The 13,960-nt window shown below is 56.1% G+C and overlaps 1 protein-coding gene across 1 annotated transcript; it reads left to right on the top strand.

The window, feature by feature from the left end:
- The first annotated feature begins 925 nt into the window (after window positions 1–925).
- Window positions 926–12,646, top strand: LOC129694360 (RNA-binding protein 39-like). The gene is given in 11 exon segments (XM_055631061.1): window positions 926–979; window positions 1,804–1,913; window positions 3,242–3,400; window positions 3,900–3,950; window positions 4,244–4,361; window positions 8,715–8,867; window positions 9,551–9,588; window positions 9,590–9,683; window positions 9,886–9,951; window positions 11,449–11,601; window positions 12,557–12,646. Coding segments are annotated over 11 exon segments (1,086 nt in total).
- The last annotated feature ends 1,314 nt before the right edge of the window (window positions 12,647–13,960 follow it).

Here is a 13,960-nt window from a genome sequence, read left to right as displayed (position 1 = left end):
AGCGTGTGGGAGGGGGAGGGGGTCGCTGGTCGGCGCGGACTCAGTGGGCCGAAGGGCATTTTTCCGCGTTGTATCTCTGAAAGATATCTCATAACAAGAGTTATGAAGAAGGGTCTCCACCCGGAACGTCACCTATTCCTTCGCTCCATAGATGCTGCCTCACCCGCTGAGTTTCTCCAGCATTTATGTCTACCTGCGATTTTTCCAGCATCTGCAGTTCTTTCTTAAACTCTTAATCATAACAAGAGGAGTTGAGTATCGGAGCAAAGAGGTCCTTCTGCAGTTGTACAGGACCCTAGTGAGACCACACCTGGAGGATTGTGTGCAGTTTTGGTCCCCTAATTTGAGGAAGGACATTCTTGCTATTGAGGGAGCCCAGCGTAGGTTCACCAGGTTAATTCCCGGGATGGCGGGACTGTCATATGCTGAGAGAATGGAGCGGCTGGGCTTGTACACTCTGGAGTTTAGAAGGATGAGAGGATATCACACACACACACACACACACACACACGCACACACACACACACACACAAACGCACACAGACACACACACACACACACACACACACACACACACACACACACACACTCACACACACACAGACACACACACACACACACACAGACACACACACACACACACACACACACACAGACACACACACACGCACACACACACAAACACACGTACAAGATCAGACTTTTAGTAAGTGTATGATGACTATGAGCCCATCTGACCTCCTGCCAAACAGCATTCTCGTATCTGCCCCCCACCACCAACCCCAGCCGCGGGTTCCAGGCGCCCACCCACCACCCTCGGTGGAAAAAACACAAACATCTTACCGTTCCCTCTCTGCTCCCTCAGGAGAAGCACCTTGTCCGGAAGGCCAAAGCGGCGGGAAAAGTCGGCAGGTGAGCGGGCAAAATGTCCGGAATCCGGAACGTGGCACCCATCCCGTCACACGCTCCCTGTGAAAGAGTCTCCCAGCATGGGCACAGGCCCTTCGGCCCAACCTGCCCATTCCCGGGGAATGGCGGGACTGTCATACGAGGCAGTGTACACTTGTACACTCTGGAGTTTAGAAGGATGAGGGGGATCTTATTGAAACATATAAGATTGTTAAGGGTTTGGGACACGCTAGAGGCAGGAAACATGTTCCCGATGTTGGGGGAGTCCAGAACCAGGGGCCACAGTTTAAGAATAAGGGGTCGGCCATTTAGAACGGAGATGAGGAAACACTTTTTCTCACAGAGAGAGTTGTGTGTCTGTGGAATTCTCTGCCACAGAGGGCGGTGGAGGCCGGTTCTCTGGATGCTTTTAAAAGAGAGTTAGACAGAGCTCTTAAAGATAGCGGAGTCAGGGGATATGGGGAGAAGGCAGGAACGGGGAACTGATTGTGGATGATCAGCCATGATCAGATTGAATGGCGGTGCTGGCTCGATGGGCCGAATGGCCTACTCCTGCACCTGTTTTCTATGTTTCTATGTCGAGAGGGTGGTATAGGGGGCTAGAGGGGAGGGGGTGAGAGAGAGGGGGAGCGGGTGGTGTCAGGACTGGGGGAGGGGAGGGGAGCGTAGGGTGGAGGGGAGGGGGAGGGGAGGGGGGGGGGGTGGGGAGGGGAGGGGGGGGGGAGGGGAGGGGAGGGGGAGGGGAGGGGAGGGTAGAGGGGGAGGGGGAGGGAACGTAGGGGAGGGGAGGGGAGGGGGGGGAGGAGGTGGGGTGTGTGTGGGTGGGGAGGGGGGGGGGGTGGGGTGTGGGGAGGGTTGTACCCCCGATTCCCTGCTGTCTGACCGTGTCCGCAGGCTGACCAGCGGGGGAGTGGGGACCGGCCGCTGGCACCGGGACATTCGGGGAGCAGCGCGGAGAGCGCGGGGGCGGAGCGCAGCCCGAGTCAGGAGAGGATACGCAGCAGGTAAACCGTGGTCCTCCCCCCCTCTGCCCCCTCCCCTCCCCTCCCTCCCCCCCCCGCCCCCCCGTCCCCTGTCCCCACACCACCATCAGCATCTACCAGTCTCCCCTCTCTCTCAGGTCATGACGGCAGAAGCAATTGGAGCAGAATCAGGCCATTCGGCCCATCAAGTCTACCCCGTCATTCAATCACGGCTGATCTGATCTATCCCTCCCTCCTAACCCCATTCTCCTGCCTTCTCTCCATGTCGATAGACAATAGACAACAGGTGCAGGAGTAGAGGCTATTCGGCCCTTCCAGCCAGCACCGCCGTTCAATGTGATCATGGCTGATCATCCCCAATCAGTACCCCGTTCCTGCCTTCTCCCCATATCCCCTGACTCCGCTATCTTTAAGAGCCCTATCTAGCTCTATCTTTAAATCATCCAGAAAACCGGCCTCCACCGCCCTCTGAGGCAGAAAATTCCACAGACTCACAACTCTCTGAGAAAAAGTGTGTCCTCGTCTCCGTTCTAAATGGCCGACCCCTTATTCTTAAACTGTGTGTGTGTGGCCCCTGGTTCTGGACTCCCCCAACATCGGGAACATGTTTCCTGCCTCTAACGTGTCCAAACCCTTAACAATCTTACATGTTTCAATAAGATGCCCTCTCATCCTTCTAAACTCCAGAGTGTACAAGCCCAGCCGCTCCATTCTCTCAGCATATGACAGTCCCGCCATCCCGGGAATTAACCTGGTGAACCTACGCTGGGCTCCCTCAATAGCAAGAATGTCCTTCCTCAAATTAGGGGACCAAAACTGCACACAATACTCCAGGTGTGGTCTCACTAGGGCCCTATACAACTGCAGAAGGACCTCTTTTCCCCTATACTCAACTCCTCTTGTTATGAAGGCCAACATGCCATTCGGCCCATCAAGTCTACCCCGTCATTCAATCATGGCTGATCTATCTCTCCCTCCTAACCCCATTCTCCTGCCTTCTCCCCATAACCCCTGACACCCGCACTAATCAACAATCTATCTATCTCTGCCTTCAATATATCCACTGACTTGTGGCCTCCACCGCCGTCTGTGGCAACAAATCCCACAGATTCACCACCCTCTGGCTAAAGAAATTCCTCCTCATCTCCTTCCTAAAGGAACGTCCTTTAATTCTGAGGCTGTGCCCTCTGGTCCTAGACTCTCCCACTAGTGGGAACATCCTCTCCACATCCACTCTATCCAGGCCGCCCACTATTCTGTACGTTTCAATGAGGTCCCCCCTCATCCTTCTAAACTCCAGCGAGTACAGGCCCAGCGCCGACAAACGCTCAGGGAGGTGTCTGTCAGAGTTTTACTCTCCTCCCCCCACACAGCGAGAGGGGACGGGGCAGGAGGCACCGCAAAGGCAGGAGGAGGAGTCAGGAGCGGAGGAGAGGACGGAGGAGGGGTCACAGCCGGCGGAGGGGGAGGCGCAGGAGCTCGGGACATCGACACAGGGACCGGCACAGGTGAGTGACCCGATCCTGCCCGCCTCAACAATACTCCTCTCTCTCCCCCTCTCCCCCTCTCTCTCCTCTCTCTCCCCCTCTCTCTCTCTCCCTCTCTCTCTCCGTCTCTCCCTCCCTCTCTCTCTCTCTCCCTCTCTCCCCCTCTCTCTCCTCTCTCTCTCTCTCACCCCTCTCTCTCTCTCCCTCTCTCCCCCTCTCCCCCTCTCTCTCCCTCTCCCTCTCCCTCCCTCTCTCTCCCTCTCTCTCTCTCTCTCTCTCTCTCTCCCTCTCTCTCTCTCTCTCTCTCTCTCTCCCTCTCCCTCCCTCTCTCTCTCTCTCTCTCCCTCTCTCTCTCTCTCTTTCTCTCTCTCCCTCTCCCTCTCTCTCTCCCTCTCTCCCCCTCTCTCTCTCCCCCCCTCTCCCCCTCTCCCCCCCTCCCTCTCTCTCTCCCCCCCCCCCCCTCCCTCCCCCCCTCTCTCTCTCTCCCCCTCCACTAAGGGACCAACTTTGTGTTTTTCAGACATTGTCGCTCGTGCAGCCGCAGCCCGGAGCGATCGCGGAGCCTCAGCAGGTGAGAGAGAGGGGTTGGGGGGGGGAGAGATGGGGGGTTTGGGGAGGGGATGGGAGGGGGAGGGTTGGGGAGGGGATGGGAAGGGAGGGGAGGGGATGGGAGGGGATGAGAGGAGAGGGGAGGGGAGGGGATGAGAGGGGAGGGGAGGGGAGGGGATGGGATGAGAGGAGAGGGGAGGGGGGGGGGGAGGGGAGGGGATGAGAGGGGAGGGGATGGGAGGGGAGGGGTGGGGAGGGTTGGGGAGGGGAGGGGAGGGGGTGATGGGGCGTTCTCTCACCCTCTCTGTCGGGCAGGGACCGCCTCTATGGCCGCACTGCGGAGGAACGAGACGCCTGCACGATTCTCTGTCTCCAGTTCTCGGCGCGGACTCGACCCCGCGACCTCGGGCACTTCTTCAGCTCCGTCGGAAAGGTGGGAAACCGACCCCCCCCCCCCCCCCCCCCCCCCCCCCCCCCCGGGGAGTGTGTGTGTGTGTGTGTATATATGTGTGTGTGTGTGTGTGTGTGTGTGTGTGTGTGTGTTCTAAATGGGCCGATCCCTTATTCTGGACTCCCCCAACATCGGGAACATGTTTCCTGCCACCAACGTCTCCAATCCCTTTATAATCTGACACTACACTAAGGGGGACCCGTTGGGTCCTGTCCCATGTTCACACGGGACAGGACCCAACGCTTTCAGGCAGGCCAAACAACTCATTTCATTTCATTTCCATTGCCATTTCGGTTTCAAGCACAGGGCAGGCCAAATAACTCATTTCATTTCATTTCCATTGCCATTTCAGTTTCAAGCACAGGGCAGGCCAAACAACTCATCTCATTTTCATTAAGGGCTAACAAATCATTTATTGCAAGTACATTGCAGACTCACAGTTCAGTAGACTCACAGCTCAGTTGACTCACAGCAGAAGCACAGTTGTGGGCTCAACCTCGCGATCTTCCAGAGTGATTGACTGATGTCCAGGCATCCGGGGTTTTATAGTCCTGCCCCCCCCCCCCCGCCCTAGAAGGGGTGTTACCTTCATCGTGGTGATTGACAGGCGAGAGGATCAAACAGCTGATCTCAAGATTTTTAAAACATTCATAACTTTTTTATTTTTCATCGATCGGAAAAACTCCCGGGGTTGCCTCAGCGGAGGAGTACTGTGAGTAACTCACAGTGATATACGGTACCTTGGGTGAGTGGGCGAATGTTTGGCAGATGCAGTATAATGTGGATAAATGTGAGGTTATCCATTTTGGTGCAAAAACGGGAAAGCAGACTATTATCTAAATGGTGGCCGACTAGCAAAAGGGGAGATGCACCGAGACCTGGGTGTCATGGTACACCAGTCATTAAAAGTAGGCATGCAGGTGCAGCAGGCAGTGAAGAAGGCGAATGGTATGTTGGCTTTCATAGCAAGAGGATTTGAGTATAGGAGCAGGGAGGTTCTACTGCAGTTGTACAGGGTCTTGGTGAGACCACACCTGGAGTATTGCGTACAGTTTTGGTCTCCAAATCTGAGGAAGGACATTATTGCCATAGAGGGAGCACAGAGACGGTTCACCAGACTGATTCCTGGGATGTCAGGACTGTCTTATGAAGAAAGACCGGATAGACTTGGTTTATACTCTCTAGAATTTAGGAGATTGAGAGATCTTATAGAAGCTTACAAAATTCTTAAGGGGTTGGACAGGCTAGATGCAGGAAGATTGTTCCCGATGTTGGGGAAGTCCAGGACAAGGGGTCACAGCTTAAGGATAAGGGGGAAATCCTTTAAAACCGAGATGAGAAGAACTTTTTTCACACAGAGAGTGGTGAATCTCTGGAACTCTCTGCCACAGAGGGTAGTCGAGGCCAGTTCATTGGCTATATGTAAGAGGGAGTTAGATGTGGCCCTTGTGGCTAAGGGGATCAGGGGGTATGGAGAGAAGGCAGGTACGGGATACTGAGTTGGATGATCAGCCATGATCATATTGAATGGCGGCGCAGGCTCGAAGGGCCAAATGGCCTACTCCTGCACCTAATTTCTATGTTTCTATGTACCGTTTTTTCTAAAATCAATATACAGCTCAGACAGGAAGTGGTCAAGATGAGACTTTTAGTTATATAGATGTTGTCACAGCTGGCGTCCTGGTGCCATGGCAACAACCTGGAGCTCCATGCTCTTAAGACAGTGGGAATTGATTGTAGACTTTAGGAGAGCTCCCCCTCCCCTCACCATCAACAAGTCAAGTCAAGTCAAGTCAAGTTTATTTGTCACATACACATACGAGATGTGCAGTGAAATGAAAGTGGCAATGCTCGCGGACTTTTGTGCAAAAGACAAACAACAAAACAACCAAACAAATTATAAACACAATCATAACACACATATTCTTTTACATAATAAATAATGGAAGGAAAAACGTTCAGTAGAGTTAGTCCCTGGTGAGATAGGTGTTTACAGTCCAAATTGCCTCTGGGAAGAAACTCCTTCTCAACCTCTCCGTTCTCACCACATGGCAACGGAGGCGTTTGCCTGACCGTAGCAGCTGGAACAGTCCGTTGCAGGGGTGGAAGGGGTCTCCCATGATTTTATTTGCTCTGGAGTTGCACCTCCTGTTGTATAGTTCCTGCAGGGGGACGAGTGAAGTTCCCACAGTGCATTCGGCCGAACGCACTACTCTCTGCAGAGCCTTCTTGTCACATCTGTGGAGTCTTTTAAGTTCCTCGGAACCATCATCTCCAAGGACCTTAAATAGGGGGCCACCATCGACTCCACAGTCAAAAAGGCCCAACAGAGGATGTACTTCCTGCGACAGCTGAGGAGGCACAATCTGCCACAGGCAATGATGGTCCAATTCTACACGGCCATCGTAGAGTCTGTTCTCACCTTCTCCATCATGGTCTGGTTTGGCTCAGCCACCAAGCACGACATCCGGAGGCTGCAGCGAATCGTTCGATCAGCAGAGAAGATTATTGGCTGCAACCTTCCCTCCATTGATGAACTGTACACTGCAAGGGCCAGGAAGCGAGCGGGTAAGATCATCTCTGACCCCTCTCACCCTGGCCACAAACCCTTTGAATCACTTCCCTCTGGAAGGCGACTCCAGACTGTCAAAGCTGCCACAGCCAGACATAAAAACAGTTTTTATCCACGAGTAGTCGCTCTACTCAACAGCCAAAAATCTGTAGCCTCCCTTAGATCTGGTATTTAATTTAATTCACATGTTTAGATGATAATGTTTTATGTGTCATTCCTAACTGTCACGGTATGGCATGATGTCACTTGTGGGCGGAGCACCAAGGCAAATTCCTTGTATGTGAATATTGGCCAATAAACATTCATTCATTCATTCATTCAAGTTTCAATGAGATCTCCTCTCATCCTTCTAAATTCCAGTGTATACAAGCCCAGCCGCTCCATTTCTTTCATCATATGACAGTCCCGCCATCCTGGGAATTAACCTGGTGAACCTACGCTGGGCTCCCTCAATAGCAAGAATGTCCTTCCTCAAATTTGGATACCAAAACTGCACACAATACTCCAGGTGTGGTCTCACTAGGGCTCTGTACAACTGCAGAAGGACCTCTTTGCTCCTATACTCAACTCCTCTTGTTCTTGCTTTCTTCACTGCCTGCTGAACCTGCATGCTTACTTTCATAGACTGATGAACAAGGACCCCCAGATCCCGTTGTACTTCCCCTTTTCCCAACTTGACGCCATTCGGATAATAATCTGCCTTCCTGTTTTTGCTACCAAAGTGGATAACCTCACATTTATCCGCATTAAACTGCATCTGCCATGCATCTGCCCGCTCCCCCAACCTGTCCAAGTCACCCTGCATCCTCATAGCAACCTCCTCACAGTTCACACTGCCACCCAGCTTTGTGTCATCTGAATATTTGCTTTCCCCGGGTCAGTGTCGGTTAGTTACGTGGTGGTCAGTGTCCACCACTCTCATGGGGTGAGGGGTGAGGGTCAGTCCTGGCCCATGTTGCTGGGTCGTGGCCACCTTGCCGGGGGGGGGGTCAGCACGGGGTCACCACGGGGTCAGCGCAGCAGATCGCTAGAATTTAGAAGATTGAGGGGGGATTTTATAGAAACTTACAAAATTCTTAAGGGGTTGGACAGGCTAGATGCAGGAAGATTGTTCCCGATGTTGGGGAAGTCCAGGACCAGGGGTCACAGCTTAAGGATAAGGGGGAAATCCTTTAAAACCGAGATGAGAAGAACTTTTTTCACACAGAGAGTGGTGAATCTGTGGAATTCTCTGCCACAGAGGGTGGTTGAGGCCACACAGTTCATTGGCTTAAGAGGGAGTTAGATGTGGCCCTTGTGGCTAAAGGGATCAGGGGTTATGGAGAGAAGGCAGGTACAGGATACTGAGTTGGATGATCAGCCAAAAACTCAGCGGGTGCAGCAGCATCTATGGAGCGTAGGAAATAGGCAACGTTTCGTCCCGAAACCCTTCGGGTTTCGACCCGAAACGTTGCCTATTTCCTTTGGGTTTTGGCCCTATTTGAGGCCAGTTGAGGCCACAGTTCATTGGCTATATTTAAGAGGGAGTTAGATGTGGCCCTTGTGGCTAAAGGGATCAGGGGGTATGGAGAGAAGGCAGGTACGGGATACTGAGTTGGATGATCAGCCATGATCATATTGAATGGCGAATGGTGCAGGCTCGAAGGGCCGAATGGCCTACTCCTGCACCTATTGTCTATGTTTCTATGTCAGCGCGGGGGGTCTAGGTCGCGGCCACGTTGCCGCTGGTCAGTGCCGGGTCTCACACTGACCGCTTGCTGCAGGTCCGAGACGTGAAGATTATTTCGGACCGGAGTTCCCGCCGGTCAAAGGGCATCGCGTACGTGGAGTTTTACAACATCGAGTCGGTGTCCAAAGCCATCGCCCTGTCCGGCACCAAACTCCTGGGGGTCCCAATCATCATCCAGGCCTCACAGGTACCGGGACGGAGGGGAGCGGGTGGGCCGCGGGGGATGGGAGGGGGGCGGCTGCGGTGGAGGGGTGAGAGAGATTCCAAGGGGAGTAAGGGGTGACCGTGGCTGACAAGGGAAGTCAGGGACAGTATAAAAATAAAAAGAGAAGTACAACATTGCAAAGATGAGCGGGAAGCCAGAGGATTGGGTAATAGACAACAGACAACAGACGCAGGCCATTCGGCCCTTCCAGCCAGCACCGCCATTCAATGTGATCACGGCTGATCATCCCCAATCAGTACCCCGTTCCTGCCTTCTCCCCATATCCCCTGACTCCGCTAACTTTAAGAGCCCTATCTAGCTCTCTCTTGAATGTTTCCAGAGAACCGGCCTCCACCGCTCTCTGAGGCAGAGAATTCCACAGACTCACAACTCTCTGTGAGAAAAAGTGTTTCCTCGTCTCCATTCTAAATGGCCGACCCCTTACTCTTAACGTTTAACGAGTAGCAGAGGTTGGGCCCTTTGGTGAATTTATCGTGGGGGACAAGGAAATGGCGGGGGGGGGTGTGTGGGGGGGGGGGGGGGTGGGGGAGGGGGGGGGGGAGGGGGGAGGGGGGTAGTGCCGCGTGGAGTGGGGGGAGGGGGGAGTGTCGCGCGGGGGGGGGGGGGGGGTTCTAACCCGGGCTCTGACCAGTTCCTCCCCTCAGGCTGAGAAGAACCGCGCGGAGCCGGGCGGAGGCCTGCGTGGGGCCCCCGGGGCCACAACGCCTCTACGTGGGGTCCCTACACTCCAACATCACACAGGACATGCTGAGGGACATCTTCACCCCCTTTGGCAAGGTGAACCCCCTCTACCCCCCTCCCCACTCTCCCTGCCTCTCTTCCTCTCCCCTCCCCCTCTCCCTCCCCCCCTCCCCTCTCCCCCCTCTCCCTCCTTCTCCCCCCTCCTCCCCCTCCCCCCTTCTCCTCCCTTCCTCTCTCTTCCCTCTCCCTCCTCCCCCCCCCCCACATCGATGTTACTCCCCCTCTCTCTCCCCCACAGATTGAGAGTCTGCATCTGATCCGGGATCCAGACACCGGCATCTCTAAGGGTTACGGATTTGTCACGGTGAGTGACCCCCCCCCCCTCCCCCCTCCCCTCGATCCTCCCCGGCGGACGGTGAGGGAACGAGCCTGGGGAGTGTAGGCCCCGGCAGGAGCCTGGGGAGTGTAGGCCCCGGCAGGAGCCTGGGGAGTGTAGGCCCCGGCAGGAGCCTGGCCCACGGTGCCCGGGGGGCATCGCTGGGAAACTAGGCCGTGCTTGGAGCCTGCACCATTGCCATGGCGCCCACAGGGGAGAGTAGGCCCCAGGCAAAGCCTAAACACGTAGCTCCGGTTCCCCAGGCCGAGACAGGAGCCTGAACCAGGGCCCTGCGTCCACAATGGGGCAGGTTAGAACCGGCCCGGTGACGTGGGGCAAGAATAGGCCGAGATTTACAGCTGGAGCTCAGGGAGGGAGTAGGCCGAGACTGGAGCCTGAATCTCGGCCCCAGGGCCTGAGTGATTGGATCGGCCCATGCTATAGCCTGACCCTTTTCCATAGGCCTCAGGGGGAGAGTAGGCCGAAACTGGGGCCTAAACCAGAGCTCTGGGTCCACAAGGGAAGTAGGCCGAGATTGGAGCCTGAATCTTGGCCACAGGGCCTCAGTGATTGGATCGGCCCAGGGTTTAATGTTTTATGTGTCATTCCTCACTGTCACTGTGTGTCATGTTGTCACTTGAGGGTGGAGCACGAAGGCAGATTCCTTGTATGTGAATACTTGGCCAATAAATGTATTCATTCGTCAGGGTGGCCAACGTTCTCGCTCCCAAATAAGGGACAAAAGGGTGAAAATACGGGACAAATTCCCCACGGCAATTCGTTGACCGACTGGGCCGTGTCTGGGTGAATGAGTTGGCCCCGGGTGCTGGACTGTACACAAAGCCCAGCCGGCGGGGTCAGCTGACGGGTTCATGAGATGGACGGGGCGCTGGACATCGCGTGGGCCCCCCCCCCCGGGCCAAAACACCTCAGCTGGACCCCAGGGCTGGGCCTAGTGTGGAGTCCAGCATCCGGGCCTAGTGTGGAGTCCAGCATCCGGGCCTAGTCATCCTGGTAGTGAGAACGTTGGCGGCTCTGGATGGGACCTCAGTGGGGGAGTGAGGGAGGGAGGAGAGGGATGGATGGGGGGGGGAGGGAGGGAGGGGGAGGGGGGGGGAGAGGGGGAGGGAGAGGGGGGGGGTGAGGGAGGAGAGAGAGGGAGGGAGGGAGGGGGGGAGGGGGAGAGAGGGGTGAGAGGGAGAGAGAGAGGGATGGAAGGAGAGAGTGAGGGAGAGGAGGAGAGAGGGAGAGGGAGAGAGAGAGAGGGAGGGAGAGAGGGAGAAGGAGAGAGGGGAGAGGGAGAGAGGGAGAGAGGGAGAGAGGGAGGGGAGAGATGGGGAGGAGGGGGAGAGGGAGGGAGGGAGTAGGCCGCATCTGCAGCCTGGGCACCGAGTTGATCCTCTGCCTCTCCCCCCGGCCCATTTTGCGGAGTCGGACTGTGCCCGGCGCGTGTGCTGGAGCAGCTGAACGGTTTTGAAGTTGCAGGGTCCCCTGCGGCCCCTGAGGTGTGGGCCCCGTGGGCCGATCGCTGGGAACCCCGAGACCACGGCCTCCGTCATGGACAGCGAGGACACGGACCGCAGCGGAGTCAGTCTGGGGCCTAGCGGCAGGCTCCAGCTCATGGCCCGGCTGGCTGAGGTGACAGGGGTCCAGGGGGCCGGGGATCTCCCCCTCTCCTCCCCCCCCTCTCCCCCCTCATCTCCCCCCTCTCTCCCCCCTCCCCCCCTCTCCCTCTCCCCTCTCCTCCCCCTCCCTCCTCCTCTCCCCTCTCTCCCCCTCCTCTCCCCCCTCTCCCCCTCCCCTCTCTCCCCCCCCTCTATCCTTTTCCCCCTCTCCCTCTCTCTCCCCCTTCCCCTCTCTCCCCCTCCCTCCCTCCCTCTCCCCCCCTCTCCCCTCCATCCCTCCCCCCCCTCTCCTCCCTCTCTCCTCTCTATCCCCCTCCCTCCTTGCTCTATACTCCCCTCCCCTTTCCTCCTCCTGAGCCCCTTATCTTATTCTCCTCATATAAGATTTTGAGGAAAGACATTCTTGCCATTCTCCTCTCCCCAGCGAGGTTCACCAGGTTGATTCCCAGGGATGGCCTCTCTGTCATATGCTCCCCTCTCCCTCTTCTGGGCTTGTACACTCTGGAGTTTAGAAGGATGGATCTCCCCTCTCATAGAAATTCTCCTCCCCTGAAGGATTGGACACGCTAGAGGCAGGAAACATGTCCCCGATGTTGGGGGAGTCCAGAACCAGGGGCCAAACACAGTTTAAGAATAAGGGGTAAGCCATTTAGAACGGAGACGAGGAAACCCTTTTCCACACAGTGAGAGTTGTGAGTCTGTGGAATTCTCTGCCTCAGAGGGCTCTCCTCCCCGGTTCTCTCTCTGGAGAGAATTCTTCTCAAGAGAGAGCTAGATAGGGCTCTTAAAGATAGCGAGAGAGAGTCAGGGGATATGGGGAGAAGGCAGGAACGGGGTACTGATTGGGATGATCAGCCATGATCGCCATTGAATGGCGGTGCTGGCTCGAAGGGCCGAATCTCCCCCTACTCCTGCCCTCTGTTGTCTATCCTCCCTCTCTCTCTCTCTCCTCTCTGTCTTGCCCCCAGGGGTGCGGGGATGGGACCTTCCTGCGGCTGCTCTCCCATCGGCACAACCTTTATCCGTTCGGGATCCTGATGCCCGGCGGCTGCAGGTGACGGGGGGGGGGGGTGGGGGGGGGGGGGGGGGGGGCAATAGACATACACAGTAGGAGTAGGCCATTTGCGCCCATCGAACCAGTGCCTGCCATCCACTCTATCCGAGCCTTTCACATTTCACTACGTTTCAATGAGGCACCCGCTCATCCTTCTAAAACACCCAGCGAGTACAGGTCCCAGCCCCAAACGCTCATCATAGGGTTAACCCACTCATTCTGGGGGGCAGGGGGGCAGTGAGGGGGGGGGAGAGGGGCCACAGGGGACGATCAAGGGGAGAGGGGGCGAGAGGGGATGTGGGGGAGGGGAGCCGCTGCCCTGACTCCCCCTCTCCCCCTCTCCAGGTCTGACGGGGGGGGGGGGCCGAGCGGGGACCCACCCATCCACCGACCCCCAGCTGAGTGACGGGACACACGGACACGGGGCTGAGGTGGAGCCACCACTGACCGGAACACAGAGACACAGACGGCACACCGTGGTCACTACACACACACACACACACACACACACACACACACACACACACACACACACACACACACACACACACACACACACACACGTACACACACACACACACACACACACACACACACACACACACACACACACACACGTACACACACACGCACACACACACACACACACACACACACACACACACACACACACGTACACACACACACACACACACACACACACACACACACACACACACACACACACACACACACACACATACACACACACACGTACACACACAAACACACACGTACACACACACACGTACACACACACACACACACACACACACACACACACACACACACACGCACACACACACACGTACACGCACACGGAGTCTCCCTCCTGTATCCGTGCTGCATCTGCACAGTTCCACCGCTCACAGAAGCAGTGATGTGTTTGTAATAAAAGTCGGCAGAAAATATTGGTCTGAGTGTCTTCAGTTTGCTGTTTCTGACAAGGATGTCTCTCCCCGCCCTCGTTCTCCCTCCGCAACACCCAGAGAGAGAGATTGACAGGTGAAAAGTGCAAGGGCCGCCGTGCGGTAGGTTGGAAGATCGGGAGACGCACCCTAGGTCACGGAAGGACCATTCAGAAGCCTGATAACAGCGGGGAAGAAGCTGTTCCCGTGTCCGGCAGTGCGCGCTTTCAAGCTTCTGTACCTCCTGCCGGACGGGAGCGGGGAGAAGAGGGAATGGCCGGGGTGGGACAGGGACACGTCTGTGATGGTGTCGGCTGCTTTGTCGAGGCAGCGTGAAGTGTAGATGGAGTCGATGGTGGGGAGTGTGGTCT

The sequence above is a fragment of the Leucoraja erinacea genome, unplaced genomic scaffold (assembly GCF_028641065.1).
Source record: "Leucoraja erinacea ecotype New England unplaced genomic scaffold, Leri_hhj_1 Leri_636S, whole genome shotgun sequence".
NCBI lineage: Eukaryota > Metazoa > Chordata > Chondrichthyes > Rajiformes > Rajidae > Leucoraja > Leucoraja erinaceus.
This window is presented reverse-complemented; position numbering and strand designations above follow the sequence as displayed.